The 17,902-nt window shown below is 33.8% G+C and overlaps 1 protein-coding gene across 3 annotated transcripts in view; it reads left to right on the plus strand.

Annotated features, from left to right (window-relative positions):
* The window catches only part of LOC106473000, a 40,714-nt gene extending 28,364 nt beyond the window's left edge, over positions 1-12,350 (plus strand). For 2 of the 3 annotated variants that reach the window (XM_013933676.2, XM_022402432.1), the window contains 4 exons: positions 3,488-5,273; positions 6,477-7,255; positions 10,390-10,572; positions 10,942-12,350. In XM_013933676.2, the coding sequence (XP_013789130.1) occupies positions 3,488-5,273; positions 6,477-7,255; positions 10,390-10,572; positions 10,942-11,145 (2,952 nt within the window). In that variant the 3' untranslated portion in view covers positions 11,146-12,350. The remainder of the gene's footprint in view (positions 1-3,487; positions 5,274-6,476; positions 7,256-10,389; positions 10,573-10,941) is intronic. The other variant, XM_022402430.1, reaches the window with a different exon arrangement.
* Positions 12,351-17,902: the final 5,552 nt, after the last annotated feature.

Genomic DNA, 17,902 nt, shown 5'->3' on the forward strand with positions numbered 1-17,902 from the left:
CGAATAGTGGGATTGACCGTCACATTATAACACCCCCACGGCTGAAAGAGCGAGCATGTTTGGTGTGACGGGGATTCGAACCTGGGTCCCTCAGATTGCGAGTCGAGTGCCGTAACTACGTGGCCATGCCGGGCCACTGAATGAACAGTACAAAAATATGGAAAGTTTCAAACTGGTATTAGCAATTGCAGTCGCCATTCCTTATTCCATTAATGTATCTCTACCTTTCTTATTCTTGATCGTTATAAAAAATGAACAAAAAAAATGAGAAAGCCTTCTATTTTTAACTACCACTAATGATAATCACAAGCAGCCCTAACTTTGATTGACGAGCTGGTTATGAAATACGTTGAAATTTCTGCTTTAAGTTTTTACTGTCTAGATTAAATTCTTATATAGATATGTTGGTTGTGTTTTCTTTAATTGTACCAAAGTTAATAATCTTGTTTTGACCTAATTATTTAAAATAATGCTGCTGTTTTTAAGTTTATTAAAAACTAGAATTTTAGATACTGTAAACTATCATATATATCTTGTACTTATGGACATTTAAATATACCTATGTTTCATTCAACATGACAGTATGCTTCCGCTTGTCACATTCTAGAAAGTGATAATAAAACTTTTGACAGTTGACTTTCCCTTTCACTTTCTGGACTACTTGTTTTAGGAGAAGCTTCTGGAAACTGGTTTTATGACGTTTCCGTAGATTTAAATCCATATGAATTATCTTACAAGGGATTTTCCAATTTTAATTACAATGAATCGTTGTACCACTGGGTTAAATTTGGAGATAAGCTATTTAACTACTTCCGTAGTGCGATTGATAGCCAGTCGTGTTGTAGTCTAATTTTCTGAAATCATGTCTTCCCCTTGCTTAATCAATACGTTTCAACACTACATCTATTGTTTTTTGCGAAATGCTAAAAATTTGTGCATTTCATGTTTTTATAATCAGAAAGTAAGAGAACATCGCTTCAGAAAGTCTTGTAATGTAACCCTTCCATAAGGGATTAAATTTTAAGTACCATTGCACTTACAAATAATCACATCTCAACCGAATTTCAACAAACAAGATGGCCAGGGGTTTTAGCCTGTATTGTGCTGAACACAATAATGAGGACTATAGAAAGTGTGACTGGTCAAACTACTTGTTGCTATAGAATTGTGACAATACTGCCATTTACGTGTTTAATAAATTTAATTGCAATCACTTAAGTCTCCCTCTCAGTGGCACAGCGGTATTTCTGCGGACTTACAACGCTAGAAACTGGGTTTCGATACCAGTGGTGGGCAAAGCACAGATAGCCCATTCTGTAGCATTGTGCTTAACTTCTAATAAACAAGCAATCACTTAAATAATTTTAATATAGTGGCTGTTTAGCCTTTTGTATGAGATAAACTAATTGTTGACTGTTATGCAACGTGTTCTTGATTAATAAATATACATCTGAGAACTATATTATGATCCCAACAAATTTTTGAGTCTTCTCATGCTCATTGATCATATAGAAAAGATACTCAAAAGAAAGTAGGTGTAAAAATATCAAAAACAATTATAAGTTCAATGAAAGTAATTAATCATTCAAGACTTGTAGGTGTAAAAATATCAAAAACAATTATAAGTTCAATGAAAGTAATTAATCATTCAAGACTTGTAGGTGTAAAAATATCAAAAACAATTATAAGTTCAAAGAAAGTAATTAATCATTCAAGACTTGTTGAATGAAAAGACAGTTTTCCTGGCATGATACTTGTAAACTCTCCTAACCCACCCAGTCAACACAAAACTGAGTTATTCGAGGGAACAACTGATGACATCACTAAATTTTGTGACGATAGTCTTGTAACAAAAGTATGTGTCTACGTTATTGTTTTAATAGTTACTATGAGGAAAACTCGTGCTTCCGGTACGAAACTTTTTTGTTTGTGGTATTTTGTATTTGAATGCACAAAATTTATAAAATATAAAAGCAGAGCTGTGTAACTAAAGTAATTATAATAGTTAAATGACCTGCCTAGACTAATCATGTAAGAGGTTATATATTTAAGGTTCTGAACGAATCTGATGGCCGTGCGGGTCGTCTCAATGACTTCAAGGTTGAACCTAAGTGGGTTAAAATCTGTTCCACAGCACGTGATACCCACCAAATACCCCTAGTACCAAAGACACTTTGAGTCGAATGGTCTGATCAAAAATGGCAATCGATCGAATTATCAAGTAAGAGATACCAGATCTGGCGCCGCTTTCAAAACCTGGGTATCGGTGGAAAGTATTAAAACTCATTGATATTGCTTCAAAGGCCCTACTCAACAGGGTTACGGTACCAGTACTCTAAATGTCTATAAACAAATGAAGAAATTCACACGCAAATCCCTAACACATAAACATCGCTCTCTGAGATGGGGTTCTGAGGAATGACAGATCTATTCCCCAAATACCTCTTTCTTTGCAATCCATAGTACTGTCTACACCCACCCCTCTCTTGCGAATATGGTGGTGTAATCCATACCTCCCTAGCCCATATTTCATTTTTGCGTAGTTTAATGAAGTTTAAAAAGGTTCCTACACACGCACGCACACACGTTACTTTTCTAATTATATAGATTAAAAATCATTAGATAATATCAGCGCTAATAACTATAAAACTGTATGCTTAGATTGTGCTGTATATACTTTCATTATTATTGTTACAATAATTAAAAACTTGGTACAGAAAATATTATTTGTCCGTATATTGAAAATAGATATTCGGTTGCTTTATTGTTAATAGATCAAGGTGTTTAGTGATTAAGGTGAGTATTTAATTGAAAAATAACGTCCAATCTTGTATGAGAATTTGTGCTTTGACATTGACAAAATCTAATGAGAACTGGGAGAAATGTATTTTATTAACGTTCTTCTATGTTTTTAATATATTGTTTCAATTATGTGTATTGTTGAGAACCAGTTAAAGGCACATAATTTCGAAATGTTTTTTTTTTAAGTTGAAACTAAGTAATCAAAATTTTGCAAAATTAATAAACTGAAATGTATGGGTTGGTGAGATCAGCAACACTTCAAAGAATCGTTCTAAACTCAGATCAAACGAGTATCAACTACATAAGGGTGTTCTACCACAATGTTTTGTGTGTGGATAAAACTTTTGTATTTAATATTATTGGTGATAATATAGAAAAAAACTCAATTTTTAATGGATCTACAAACTTATCTTTTGATTCTTTTTTTTTATGACGACTGCAAGTTTGCATGTAATGGCTTGAAGACATTCTACGTACTTAGCACGAAATTAATCGTGTGAGAAACACTAAAGTAAACCATTGCCTAGAATTATCCCATGTAAAATCAATATTTTATTTTATACAAACAACATTTACTGCTGGTGTTCTGAAAATGTAATCTCGGATGTAAGTTTGATTATGTAGACACGTTTTCTGTAATTTCTTTAGAGACTTTGTATATACCGCTTTTATTTATTTTCAACAGGGATCGTCTCTGCGGGAAGCCGATTTCTGTCTAATGGATGCATACGATTTTACTAACCAACCTTTCTGCCAATATGAAGATAGGTTTCTATTACGTGAATTAAACAAGGCCTTAGTGTCCTTGAAGCAGCCACAAAGTCAACGTCGACTCTCTCCTGTTGGTCAAAGTTCAAGTTCGAGTACTTGTCCAGAATTTGGCAGTCTGATTATAGAATCTGACATAGATGTGCCACTTTCATCTAGTCGACGATCTTCTGGTCAAAGTAGTGGACTGACAGACTCCTCACATGGTTCTTCACGTCATCAGGTGTTTAGTCTGAGGAAAAAATCGGATCCCATTAGTTCCGAAATGGGATTTCAACGGTCTCCCTCAAGAGGAAAACTTCCGAAGATCGATGCCAAACAATGTACTCCACCTTATTCTGGACTGAAACCTATTGGGACACTAGAATATTCTTATCCTGAAAAATATCGAATGACTAAGGACTCAAAAGCTTCTGTCACAAAATGTGATCAGCCTGAAAATAATAACATAGAATTTAAACCAAATACAGTTTTGGAGAATTTAAAAGCTCGTAATAAAAATTATCCTAATGAAATTCAAATCACACGAGAAAAACAACATCAAGATGTCCCAGTTAGTATTCTACCTGAACGTAGAAGTTGTGGAAATATTGGATCATTGGCTATGAGTCTTGTCAAACAGAAAGAACAAAGAAAAACTTCAAACTTGGAACCAATAATCAAAAGTGACGAGAATACCACTATTAGTCTTACAAAAAAGAACAATGCTCAATGTACCTTAACAAGTAGCGATCTTAAGAAGAAAGAAACAGAAGTATTTAAACAAGACAATGTATCTCGGAGAATCAGAAGCACAGCGGCCCAGGAAATGCAACTAGTCCAAAGACATAGTGGGCCTGTGTATAGTTATTGTTCTCTGCCATCAGAGGAAATTACTGAAGAAAAAAATCTTCCAGAGAAATCAGATTTACAAGTATCAAAAACAAATAGAAGTACAGTAAAAGTAACTAGTCAGCCAATACCTGTTGAAAAAAGAGACAATTTTCCTTGCATGATGTTTGTAGGTTCCCCTGAATCAACTAAAGTTAAGGATGTTTCTATTTCTGATAACCGTGGACTGCTTCTTCAAGAGAATAAGCAGAGTACGTCATCCGGAGGAATGACTCAGAAGGATATTAGTGGTCTTGTAAATGTTCTTAGGAGCAAAAAACCTTCTGCTGTAGCATCTACACCAAAAATTTACAGCGTATCTAGTGAAATAGACCAAGCAGTAACCGTAAAACTTCCAAAGGCTACAGAAGTCACATCAACGTTTCCTGTAATCAGTGACATCTCGGATCACGAAAAAGTAAGATATTCAGCTGAATCAGGAAGTCATTGGCGAATAACTGATCAACCGTTACCATATTGTAAACAAAAAAAACGATCCGAAAAAAAATCTGCTAAAAGTCCCAAGAGTAAAGTAAACACTCAGCAATCGAATATTACTCTTTCTCTCCCGGTTTCACGAGAAACAAATCAAAACCTTTCTGCTGGTGATCGTCAATATGATATGCAAGATATGATCCAATCTTCCTTTCAAAGACCACTTAATTTTTCAGATCCAGAGGAAATACTTTCTAAAGCAGCTCATGCAGCCTTGACAAAACGCCAATGCTCTCACAGAAGGAGTGGAAAGACCAGTATGGCAAATCCACGAGGATATCGGACTCAGGTTTCTGCAGACGAAGAGTACTTTACTGCAGAAGAAAGCTTTGATGAAGGTATAGTTTAGATATTATAGTAAAATAAATATAATCCAAAACACTTTTATTTTTAACATAGAATATGTGTATGAAAAAGTTTTATGAACATCTTGGTGACGACTGTAGCATATGAATGTGTAATAAATGGATGTCCTCTAACGCCGAGTTAGTTGAAGTCAAATTCTCTTTTTTTTTTTTACATTAGGATGTACTTTTACTATCTTACCGATAGATTTTTATTAATTTGAACAGATAGATAATTGAGATTATCCAGTTTCTCAGAAGAAACTTGAAGTACCAGGTGTGCAACTCAAATATAACTTCTAATAAACAAAAAAACCACATATAATGGATATGTTTTGTTCTTGTTTGGATTTTTTTCAGACGATATCTGGCAAGAAATGGTGCATTTTATTAAAAATTTTGGCAGGCAGAATAAGAGATGGTAAGGACAGTAAATTGTAAAAGCTTGACTTAAAATAAACAGCTTAAATAAAGCTAAAGAAAACAAAACAGAATATTAAAAAGTGAGAATTAGATAAAAAATAATAAAATAGAAAGAAACATGATATAAACACGAATGTACATAAATATAACTGAGCAAAATCATACATAGATATAAATAAACGTTGAATCTTGAGCCAGATTATATCTCTATGCAATGATGATTCAATTAATGGCGCAATTTAATGACTCCCCCTCTTTTGTTTTAGTTTTTGTAAAACAATATTCATATATATATATATATATTTAAACGACTGAGGTTTTCAAAGACTATCTTCAATCTTTTATTTTACTAATACAAAGGACAAGTAATTTTAGGTGTTTCGACTAAATATCAAACTATAGTGACTACAATTCTGCTGAGAAAGATAAAAGCTAGATTTATTAAAAGCAAATCTCAAAATTATGCTCGTATTTTCTTCTATAAACTTTAATCTTTTTAATCACACCCGAACTCTGAACAAAACAACTGAAATCTTAGGAAATAGCTTCAGAAATTCTGTATGTGAAACTACAGTCTTCTTTTTTCTTTGTTTAAATAATTAATGTATGTTTTACTGTAATGTCAATGTTGATTAAATTCGCCTTCTTTGATCTCAAGTGAACTTTACAGTTAATTAATATTGAACGATACAACTTGTTAACCAGTTTCTATATTTACACCTGTAATGATATTAACTATGATATGTATATACAAGTTATTTTCATATTTTCAAGATTCTAGCTGTTTTTCTTACGCTCGACCGCAGCATCAGGAGAGTAACACGAAACCACTCCTGTCATATTGGTCTTCCAAAGATGGGGACGTTCGATTTTCCAGAGACGACTCTACTGGTTTTGTTTTAGATGGTAGTGAAGAAGATTTACTTCAAAACCTTAGTCAACACGAACGCTACGAGGACTTCCGAAAAAGAATACGTCGACGCCACCGAGGGTTGTCTCGCCGTAGTACACGCAGTTCTAGGTTAAGTTCAAGCGGAAGTAGCGATATGGAAGACATATTGGAAGATCCCAATTTAGGCTTCTTTGCATTTTCTGCGTTACCAATTCGACCTTCTAGCTCAGAGCCATCTCTCTTAAAATTTGCTCTTACAGAATCATCGGTGTTATTTCCCAAACTACAGATCCCACCAGATTCACTTAAATCATCCTCGAGGGGACGAAACTTAATGATGACCACAGGAGACGGTAACTTAAAGGCTTATTCTTATGATGGTGTGAATCCTTGTCTTCCAGTGCCCTTCAAGGCTCGATTTAGACTCCGGAGGGGTTCCAACGAAGAATTGAGTAGGAAGGAGCGTTTTTACTCATCTGATAAAGATTACCTTTGGCGGTGGGCAACAGCAGATAGTGGAAGTGGAGAATCGTCTTTGCGGAGTTCTGAAGAAGATCTAGCCAGTGGTGAAGATGAATCAGCCGATTCGAGGTCTTCTAGTGTCTGTTCTTCCATTGAAAGTACTTCTTTTGAAGAGCAATATCTCGAAGACAAAGAAGCCGTAAGTTGAAAACTGTAAAAAGTTGTTTTCCACGAAACGTTTTGGATAGTTTTAAAGAAAAAAAAAGAGAAAAAGAGTGAAATGTCAGTTGTTTTCGTTATTTCATATAACATAATACTTAAAATTAACAATACCCTCAGTTTCCCTTTAAATATAAGCAACAGCTTAGAAACAACTCTCTTTATTTATTCTCAGATTTTGAACTCATAGGAGCTTGTAGTTTTTAATTGGCACCATGTATAAAATTGGTGCCTTCCGGTGGCTCAACGGTAACTCCGAAGGATTATAACGCTAGAATTCGGGTTTCGATACTTGCGGTAGACAGAGCAGAGATAGCTTTTGTGAAGCTTTGTGATCAACAACAAACAAAATAAAACTGTGCTGTTTTCTTAGTTTGGCAAATGTTTAGAGATTATTAAGGAAATATAGTCGAAGAGAATTATGTGGAACATAAATCTTTTGTCAAGTGTTATGGACAAAGAATTACCTAGCCACATTCACAACTAGTTCTTATTCATTACAAAAATAAACTTTAAAAGTTAATTACTTTAAGTGATAAATATCGCCATGAAAGTGTATAGAATACATTTTTGATCTTTTTTATTTGAAATGAAATCTAAAACGTGCCTTGTGACGAATTACATAAAGCAATGTATGTGTATATTTCCTTTTTTGTGCAAAAGACATGTAAATGGCTTTATTCAAGTTTTTCCTGCTAAGCTTGCTAAATCATAAAAGTCTTAACCGAAAAAAATGTTTTGCATATATCTCGATGTCTCGAAAAATTAAGCAGCTAATACACGATTTATTATGACGCAATAAACCTTAATCCTATTGTCTTTCTTCTTTTTTTTTTAAGTTAGCGCAAAGCTACACAAGAGCTATCTGCGCTAGCCGTCCCTAACTTAGCAGTGAAAGACTAGAGGGAGACAACTAGTCATCATCATCACTCACCGCCAACTCTTGGGCTACTCTTTTACCAACGAATAGTGAGATTCACCGACACATTATAACGCTCCCACGGCTGAAAGGACGAGCAGATTTGATGGGACGGGGATTCGAACCCGCAGGTTACCAATCGAGCTCCCTAACCACCAGGCCCTATTATCTTTGAACTTAGATATCGCGTGTAAGCAATATGAATAATTACATTAATTTGGTATTTTAAGCAGTAAAAATGAATGAACATATATTTGATATTTTGTAAATATGGTTCGATAAACTTTATTTTTTCATAAAGAAATATGTAGATAAAGGAAAGAGTTGAAGATATGTATGTTTCCCTGTCCAGAGTACTGCCCCTTTGTAGGCCAAATTTTAAAATTAATGCATTTTTCTCAAATTAATTTAATTAGTCAGTATAAGTTGTAATTGCAAATATATTTACAACGTAGTAAGTTAAACAATCCAGTTTCTTTATTTATGATTTGTATTAATGAATGGCGACTTACTTCCAAGTGAAGTAATTTATTATAAAATATGAATCTAAGTTTCAAATGGACAGCAACTGCCTGTTGTAGAAGCCTACAGATGTAGAGGACGACGTTTCGAAAGTCTTTCGTCTTTAGGACCTGAAGACGAAAGGCGGAAGACTTTCGAAACGTCGTCCTCTACATTTGTAGGTTTCTACAACATGCAGTTGCTGTCCATTTGAAACTTAGATTCATTATGAATACTCTGCCTAAACAACTTATCAAAGCCTATTATAAAATATATTTAAATAATCTATAGGATTTAATAATCCCCCGCCCCCCCAGTGGCACAGTGGTATGTCTGCGGACTTATAACGCTAGAAAGCGGGTTTCGATACCCACGGTGGGCAGAATACAGATAGCCCTTTGTGTGGCTTTGTGCTTAATTACAAACAAACAAAATTCTATAATAAAGATTGGAGAATTCATAAATAGTCTTTCTCTTCAGTCGATCAGGCTAGCCCCAGCGTAGCCAGGTGGTTAGGGCGCTCGACTCGCAATCTGCCGGTTGTGGGTTCAAATCTCCGTCACACCAAACATGCTCTACCTTTCAGCCGTGTGGGTGATATAAGTAATGGTCAATCCCACTATTTGTTGGTAAAAGCGTATTCCAAGAGTTGACGGTGGGTGGTGATGACTTCTCTCTGATCTTACGCTGCTAAATTAGGGACGGCTAGCCTTCGTGTAGTTTTGCGCGAAATTCAAAAGAACCAGTCTAGTGCTGTTGTTTTGAGGGTAAAGCTACACAACCAGAATTTCAGCGTTGTAAATCCTCAAGCTTACTAGAGAACCAGACTAATACAAAATTTGTATATCGCTGAAATGCACAATATAATTTTTGAATGGAGCCTTAATTGCAAAATTGTTTATGTCATATACAATTGTAATTTATTGAATTTATTATCATGACAAATTATTTTTATTCTACATTACACTCGCTGAAAAATAATCCGAAGTATCAACTGAATTTACGGCACAATTCAAAAGTTACGTTGTGTTAAAAATACATTTGACGTGGCAGATGCGATTTTGTGCTTGAAATACCAAACGCTTTATCCTTTAGCGGATTTATTATCTTTGTTTTTCTAGATACCTACTTCCGCTACTTTTATACTGAATTATTACCTTGTTAATTTCTTTTATCATCATTCTTCAATTAATCGACCAGAGAATTTTCTTGTTAATCTCTTTAGTTGCAAGTGATTTTATGTGTTCACAATAAAATATAATTCTTTTTTTTTTTGAATTTTCACGCAAATCTACACTTGGGCTATTCAGCGCAAAGCCATCCCTAATTTGGAGCTGTTAGAATGTAGGGAAAGCAGATAGTCAAATCATTCACCGCCAACTCTTGTTTGACCGAAAAGTGTAACTTTATGTTCAATATTTTAACGTAGCTACGCCTCCAAAGTACGGAGAGCGTTTATACAACAATAGGTCGCGAATTATGAACTCCCATATGCACAGTACTTTTTACGCTAACTACTAACCATGCCTGGCCCGGGGAACAAAATCAACTAAGAGTTCTCAGGCGATTAAGTTCTTGCTTTGGCATTCAATTTACAGTCGTTCTGTTCTTTCGTCTGACAGTTTTTCTTGTGATTTTTGCCAGAGTAAAAAAGTATCTTAAAATATGCTTATTCTATCTCTTTAAATATATAGCCTTTATCAAGGTTCCTAATGCCAACAGCAGAAGGAGTTCGCCCAGCAGCAACTGGACTGTGGGGGATAGGAGAAAAGGGAGGAGATCCTCAGTTGAAAATTATGATCCTTTGGCTGGCAGCAAGTAGAGGAGGACTACCCTCTTTGATTGCATATACAGATGGAGAACCACGGCTGGCCCAGGTTAGTTAAATATTATTGATCTAATAATTAAAGCACTATATATATGTATTTATTTTGGGGTTTATGGATAATATAATTTAAACATAGCTTATTTTGCTCGAATGCGTGACAAATATTGCAAAAAAAAAAAACGACATTATAATGCTTTATTCCCCTTGTTTTAAAAGTAAGAATGTGCAGGTTAACACGTGGGGAAAAATTATAACACCCAAGGTTTCTAATCCTATTTCTACGAACAAATGATAATATTCATAATAGCCATATTTCGACAGTTTTTATAGTAATTTTGATCAGTTCAATTAGTTAAATTGATATAATTTAAAACTACTATTTTACAGTTTACTGACAATTTACTCTCTTTCCTTGCAGATTGCACAAGTGTATAGATTAGCTCAGCAGCGACGATGGAGTGTCGGAGACGTTGCTTGTGAACTCTTAAGGTATTGCCGAAATCGTTTATCTGCTTTTTATAAGGCACAAAGTCCAGAGAGAACAACCAAGGAACCAGAATCTTCATTATTTCAACAACTTTTAGGGGGAGACGCTTTTAGAAGTCAAGACTCATTGGATTAACAAGAGAATATAAAATGTTATACATAGCCATGTATCTTATTTCACGGATAGCATTTTTTAAGAAAGGAAAGGCCTCGTAAATTCATTTGTATGAAATAGTTAAAATTAACTACATATAGTACGAGTTTTCTTAATTATATACTAAGCAATAATAAAAAAGAGAGAGAGGGAGAACCACAAATAGAATAGAAGGATATTGTTTTATGTTTTTCGGACATCTTTAGTTAAGTTGAAAGCCATAAAAACTGTTGTTATTTCACAGCATTCAAAACAAGGACAGTTACTATTTATTGTTTTAGTTAATGTATCTCAGACGCTTTATTGCAGGGTATAGTTTTGTGCCATTCAGATCTGGTAGAAAGTGGTATTAACAGAATATTACACTATATGAAAAATCTATTACAACATTTAGGGCTTTTACAGGATATTTACTTGCAGTGTAATGGGGGATAAACATGGTGCTGCTCTTTCGTGAAAATTGTGGCAATTTTTATAGAAATGATTTTTTATCAAAATTTATAACGTTTAAAATTCATTTTAGTATCATGTTGGCCTCTAGTAATAAGAAATGTAAATATAGTTCTAAGACTAAAACATATCAATCATGAAGTGGAATTATATTTTATGTGAAAAGTATGTTTATACGTGATTCTTCGCGTATTCTTTATTACATATCGAACAAGTTAAACTTTACCCAAACGAAATTTTAAACGAAAAACACAAATAAATAATACTCATTAATATACATGATTTTTTATTAATAGGAATAAAATATGTCATTTTAAATTGGGTTAGGAATAAATTTTGTGCCTTACTTTTTCTGATGATGTCGTGTTTTTAACTTTCTGAAATCTGCTGTGCTTCAGTATTTTAAAGAGTGAATCAGACCAGGACTTAGAGATTTATTAGTCGCGACTGAACAGCTCATAGAACGGCTCTGAGTTTGTTTGTTTTTCAAGTACAGTCTTTTAGCTCATAGCTCCGTCATCTCTTGACCGATTTGAGTTTTGGACTCAGGAAGTCAAACCCTTTCGATTGATATATTTGACTACGCCCAAGGTCTCATAAATTAATTTCCTCTAATCCTGCCAAAAGAATCTCAATTTGAGAGTGGGCTGGTAGAGATCCTGAGGAGTAATAAAATCGAATCGGGTATATACACGCCCCACGCTTGGTATTGCTGGTGCACTAAAATATAGCTAATAAAAAAGGAAATAAAGGTCTCATAGATTAATTTAGTCCTGCCTAAAAGAATTTCAAGTGCTACGGGCGGCTATTGAGGATTCCTTCTTGTTTAAAATTAGTATAGGATGGCTAAATAACAATTCAACCGAGTCCTAGTTATATAGCTGTTTTTTTCAAGAAAAGGGCTTTGAATAAACTACTGTGAATGTTACGAAATTCGTTTATTACAATACAGTTTGTGGCCGAAAACATGCTATAATCGAAAGGCTAAACCTTTGTACTTCTGTAATGAAAAAAATATTAATAAGAAACGAATTTTAATTGTACCTTTTCTATAAGTTATAAACAGCGGTTATTTTAATGAAACTAACTCACGCCTTTTGAAGGATTTATTATAGTCAAATATCCCAAAAAATCAAAGAAAATCTTAATTACTTTAAAAAGCATCAATATATATATATATATATATATATCTAATCTCAACGTTCCGTTGTACCAGCTTTGACAAAGGATAGGTAACTGTTATGATTATCCTCTTAAAAAGCAGAAAAATGAAATGTTGAGATTAAAAATAGATCTTCTGGTAACTAGTCATATTCATTATCATTCTTTAAAGTGTGTTTTATTCTCTAGTCTACACTGCGAACATTGAAATATAATAAAGAGAATTATACTCAGAACTCACAATTATGTCTTATTTCGAATTATATTTAATGTTTAATCATTTCATTATATTTTGGCATCTTATTAATGAAGATATTTAGCTTAATTCTAGCAAGTTTTGATACGGTTTTATTATGACTTGAGAATAAAGTAATAATCGTTGTTATGAGGAGATTTAGATCAAAGAATTATTTATTCATGTGATACAAGAGGCCATCGTAAGAGTTACAGTCTGCTAAACAATGCATATAGACGTATAATGAATTATGTATTTTTTTTAATGAGTTATTAAGCACACAATGAATTGAAGAATATTTCTTAAATGTGTTTCGTGGAGAAAGAAAACCGGTTTAAAATAATTTGTGTTTAATAAACGTTTCGAATTATTTTTTAATAATAATAATTTAATGAGCTAGTCCACCGTTTTAAGGTTAACAGCTTTACCATGGTAGCATTTTTTTTGTAATTTGTATGTGCCTTTTAGTTTTAAATTGAATAATACATGATTTGATTTCACTATAATGAACTTTTCATGTTTTTATCTTATATTAATATGAGAATTAGATACAACCTAAAGTTGTTTCTTTCTTTAATAAGATCTGTTTGTTTTATAAGTAAACTAATTGAAATTCAATATCTAATTTTAATATATTATTAGAATTCAACAGTATAATGTCACTGTGGTTTTATATTTGTTTGTTTTTTTAATCTAAAAGAAAAGCTTATGTATTGCCTGTATCATTAAACAATATTGTATAAGTCTTCCATGTTCTGAAAGTTTAGAAAGATTTTAATGGTAAACTTTCTATGAAAATCACATCTTCGATTTTTTTAAATCAAATTATTATAAATATCATTTTCGAAAAACGATGCACCAAGCAATGTGCAACAAAACAAAATAAATCAGATAAAAGGAGATTTTTTGTACCATAAATTTGGTTTCGTAAAGTGGCATGTTCAAATCTAAGAAAAAATAGAAATAATATTTTATATCATTCTTCATAAAAGTATGGAAAAAAAACAATGCTTATTTTCGTAGCTTTAGAAAGTACATTGTGGAGTATTTAACAGACCTAGGAAACTTGTAAAACTTAATATTGTAAACATTTTAACTTATAGCTGTGATAGAAAAATATGTTGATATTTTCTGTCTATTATTTAGATAAGAGAACTGTTGTTATCATTACACTATACATTTTAAAAAAGTACTTTGAGAATAGTTTCAAATACATATCAGGATTATTTGACTATGTATACCCTCAATTGTGCTTGCTGTACAGCCTTTAGAATCTTTCTATTAAAGATATGCAGAAGAACCACAATAAAGTCTTTTGTGTTTATAGTTATTTTCATCAAAATAGTCTAACATAAAGAAATAAAAAAATACTTATTCAATTCAGAATTTCTAGTATACATTGATTTCTTGTGCAGGTTTATAGAGGAACAATTTTAAGTTCTGTGGCAAGCCAAATAAAATAACGTCACCTTTTTTTTTTGTCCCGATTTTAATCAGTTCTACTGTATTTGTTTTAATCTATTCAATTATAATTGCCGACATAAGAATGGCTCGCATTTGTGATATTAGTAAGCTGAGATTTACACCAGGTAATTCACAAACACAATAACGGAAGAAACGTTATTATCTAACTAACAGCGAATTACTGCGGTTTGAAGGATGAAAGCCGACTCACCTCAGTGTAGGAATCGAAGTATGTATGAAAGAAGGTTGAAGGTGCGAAAAACCAGTTTGAATTGTACCATGAAAAGAAATTGTTCACACCATTGCAGTTGATCTTGAAATCAAACTGATAATTTGGCTTGTTTTTGCATCATTTTAGACATAAATGCTACAAATTTACAAAACTTTACTGCTACAGAAAAGTTTCTTGGAAAGTTTCTTGCAAGTCTCGGGAACTGCTATTGGTAAAATTGTATTCAATTTGTATTCCAGAAACCTAACACGTTTTACTCTATCTTTTAATGCCATATTAATATGTTAATTATTTGGTCACCAACTCTAACAAAATAAAATTATAATATGCATACTCAGATATCCACTATAAACGGATGTATATAACTCAGCACTTTTATTTACTAATGCTAGTGTAAATAAATATGTACGTTCTGCTTCAGTGGGTAATGTAAACTCTTCTTTACACACAATAAATGTATTTCGCATACTTTATGTAAGTCAATCGATATACATATTAAACAAAATCATAAATATTTAGCAGGGACATATCACTATTTGAGCCTTGTAGTTATTGTCTAATAACTATCTGAACCATCTGCATCTGAAAATGTATAATCCTTTGGGACTTCAAACAATCCTGAGCCCTCATTACCTGAAGTGTCAGTTTAATAAGTCTCTTCAAGGATCTATCAGTTGCTGTGGTAAAATGTCACCATCAATCCACATTGGTTCTAGCTCTCCATCCTTTATGGTCTAGCCATGTTCATCTGTAGGTGTAAGAATATCAAGAAAGGCTATATGAGCTTTCCTCCATATGCCAACCTGATAGTTCACCTTCTTTGTGTACTGCTTAGGGCTCTTTCTACAGGGAGGGAGAGGGGGAGATTGGCCATGTCCACTTTGTAGAAGAGGTTCAGTCTCTCATCAACACCATACCTTTTTTTATCATATGCATTCTCAATTCATCAACTTGTTGAATCGAGGCGTATCATAAATACCACAAGTAAAGGCCACCTCCCAGGAACATCCAAGACTTGCAAGTGCTGAACCAAATCTTGGTATCTGTTTTACTTCTTCAGTCTGTAATCTGGATCTTCTGCTAGGGATAAAAACGTGAATTATTCACAGTTTGATTCTGAATAGTGAAGGACGCACATCTGTCTCTTCTTTGTCTCTAAAGTTGAGACTTCACTATTCTCTCCTTTTCCCTATATTTTCAAAACGAGACCCAAAACTCGAGAGCTTTCAAATAGTTGATTATTCTTCTTCGGGATTCTCGTTTTGAAAATATTACAGCTTTTGTAGGTGATCCTGTGTGCTAACTGGTTAATCTGGTTTTCTCTTCTGTGAATCCATTTTTATTGCTCTATTCTTATTTACTCCAATTCACTGAAATATCACATAATAATAACACCTATGTCACCTTATTTCGGTAAATGTCGGACTAGTGCAATTACAGTGTCTCATGGCAAGCTTAAAGCAACAAACTATTGAAAACTGAACATTAGTGCTAATAATAAATGTAATAAATACTAAATGCTAATCATAAGTAACTTAATTAAAAATGGGTTAATAAAGACCTGACATGCCATAACCTATCACTGATTCTTACAGAATATGATAATATCATTTTATTGCCCCTTTGGTATTTTTTCTTTCCTTTGTTTGTTTGTTTGTTTAATTGTTGTCAAGCGCAAAGCAACAAAATGGGCTATCTGCGCTGTGCTCACCATGGTTATATGAACCACTGGGGAAGGGGGGGGGAGATCTTTCTAAGAAAAATAAGATTTTAAAAATGTTAAAAGCTGGGAAGATCAAGTGAATATCATTATATCAATAGCAGTTTCTAATATTTGCAAAATAGCCAGAAGTAATTCAAAGGGAAGTTTGATACAAAACATTGCAAACACTATGCATAAAGAGTGTGAATTTGGAAACAACAACAACTTGATTTTGGGTAAAACGCGAACTCGCTTGTTATACACACTTACTTGGTATTGTTCAAACCTCCTTGTGGCCAAATAGGTTTAAATATTTGGATGCTGCTTGTTGTTATGTTTTGTTTTGTTTTGAATTTCGCGCAAAGCTACACGAGGACTATCTGCGCTAGCCGTCCCTAATTTAGCAGTGTAAGACTAGAGGGAAGGCAGCTAGTCATCACCACCCACCGCCAACTCTTGGGCTACTCTTTTACCAACGAATAGTGAGACTGACCGTCACATTATAACGTCCCCACGGCTGAAAGGGCGAACATGTTTGGTGTGACGGGGATTCGAACCCGCGACCCTCAGATTGCGAGTCGAGTGTTTTAACCACCTGGCCATGCCGGGCCCTGTTGTTATGTATAAATGCCACTGGCTCTAACAACAAAGAATTCCAGTGGTGTCAGTGCCATCGCATCAAACAACTGTCTCATTGTATCCCCTAAATAGGCTGCTTGTAGTTCCCCAAATTTGCAATGTTAACATATTTTTTTTTTGCTGTTTGGCATATCCTAAAGCATAAAAAATGCCAAAGGGTTATAGTCTTGGGTGTGTGTGTAAATAAAACTGCAAATTAATCACTCTGTGTTTCCATGGGAATCTCGGCTAACAACATGTGAAGGTCAACTCCAGTCAAACATTACCGCAAGAACAAAGAAATAACCTAAGGGAAATATCACAATCTCAAGGCACAGGTTTATTGTGGTCAAAATATTACAAAAGTCTTGGCTATTATAGAAATACATTTATTATTTATTTATTTGTTGAATTTGTCGCAAGGCTACTCGACAGCTAAGTGCATTGGCCATTCCTAAGTTTGAGGTGATAGACAAAAGAGAAGGCAGCTAGTCAACACATATTGCCAATTCTTAGGCTACTTCTTTATCAATGTGTATTGGAACTGACTGTCATATTATAACGTCCCCATGAATGAAATAGTCAGAATGTTCGGTGATGGAGTTCGATCTTGTAGCTCGCAGATTGCGAGTCGAGTGTTCTAACCATCAAGCTATGACAGATCTAGTAAATCTATAAAAGATTAGGTATAGCACTCAGAACTCAACCATGCATTCTAATATTAAATATTTAAACACGAAACAAACAGTCTGGGTAATTACTGTTACGTCTCTGGTCGTTTGTTAATTTCCAGTATAATTTCTTTCGGATGAAATTTTAGCGACACAAGTCCTTTCTTAAATAAAACCAGTTTTATTCTTTCTCACTACAACTTTGC

Source organism: Limulus polyphemus, unplaced genomic scaffold (genome assembly GCF_000517525.1).
Source record: "Limulus polyphemus unplaced genomic scaffold, Limulus_polyphemus-2.1.2 Scaffold125, whole genome shotgun sequence".
NCBI lineage: Eukaryota > Metazoa > Arthropoda > Merostomata > Xiphosura > Limulidae > Limulus > Limulus polyphemus.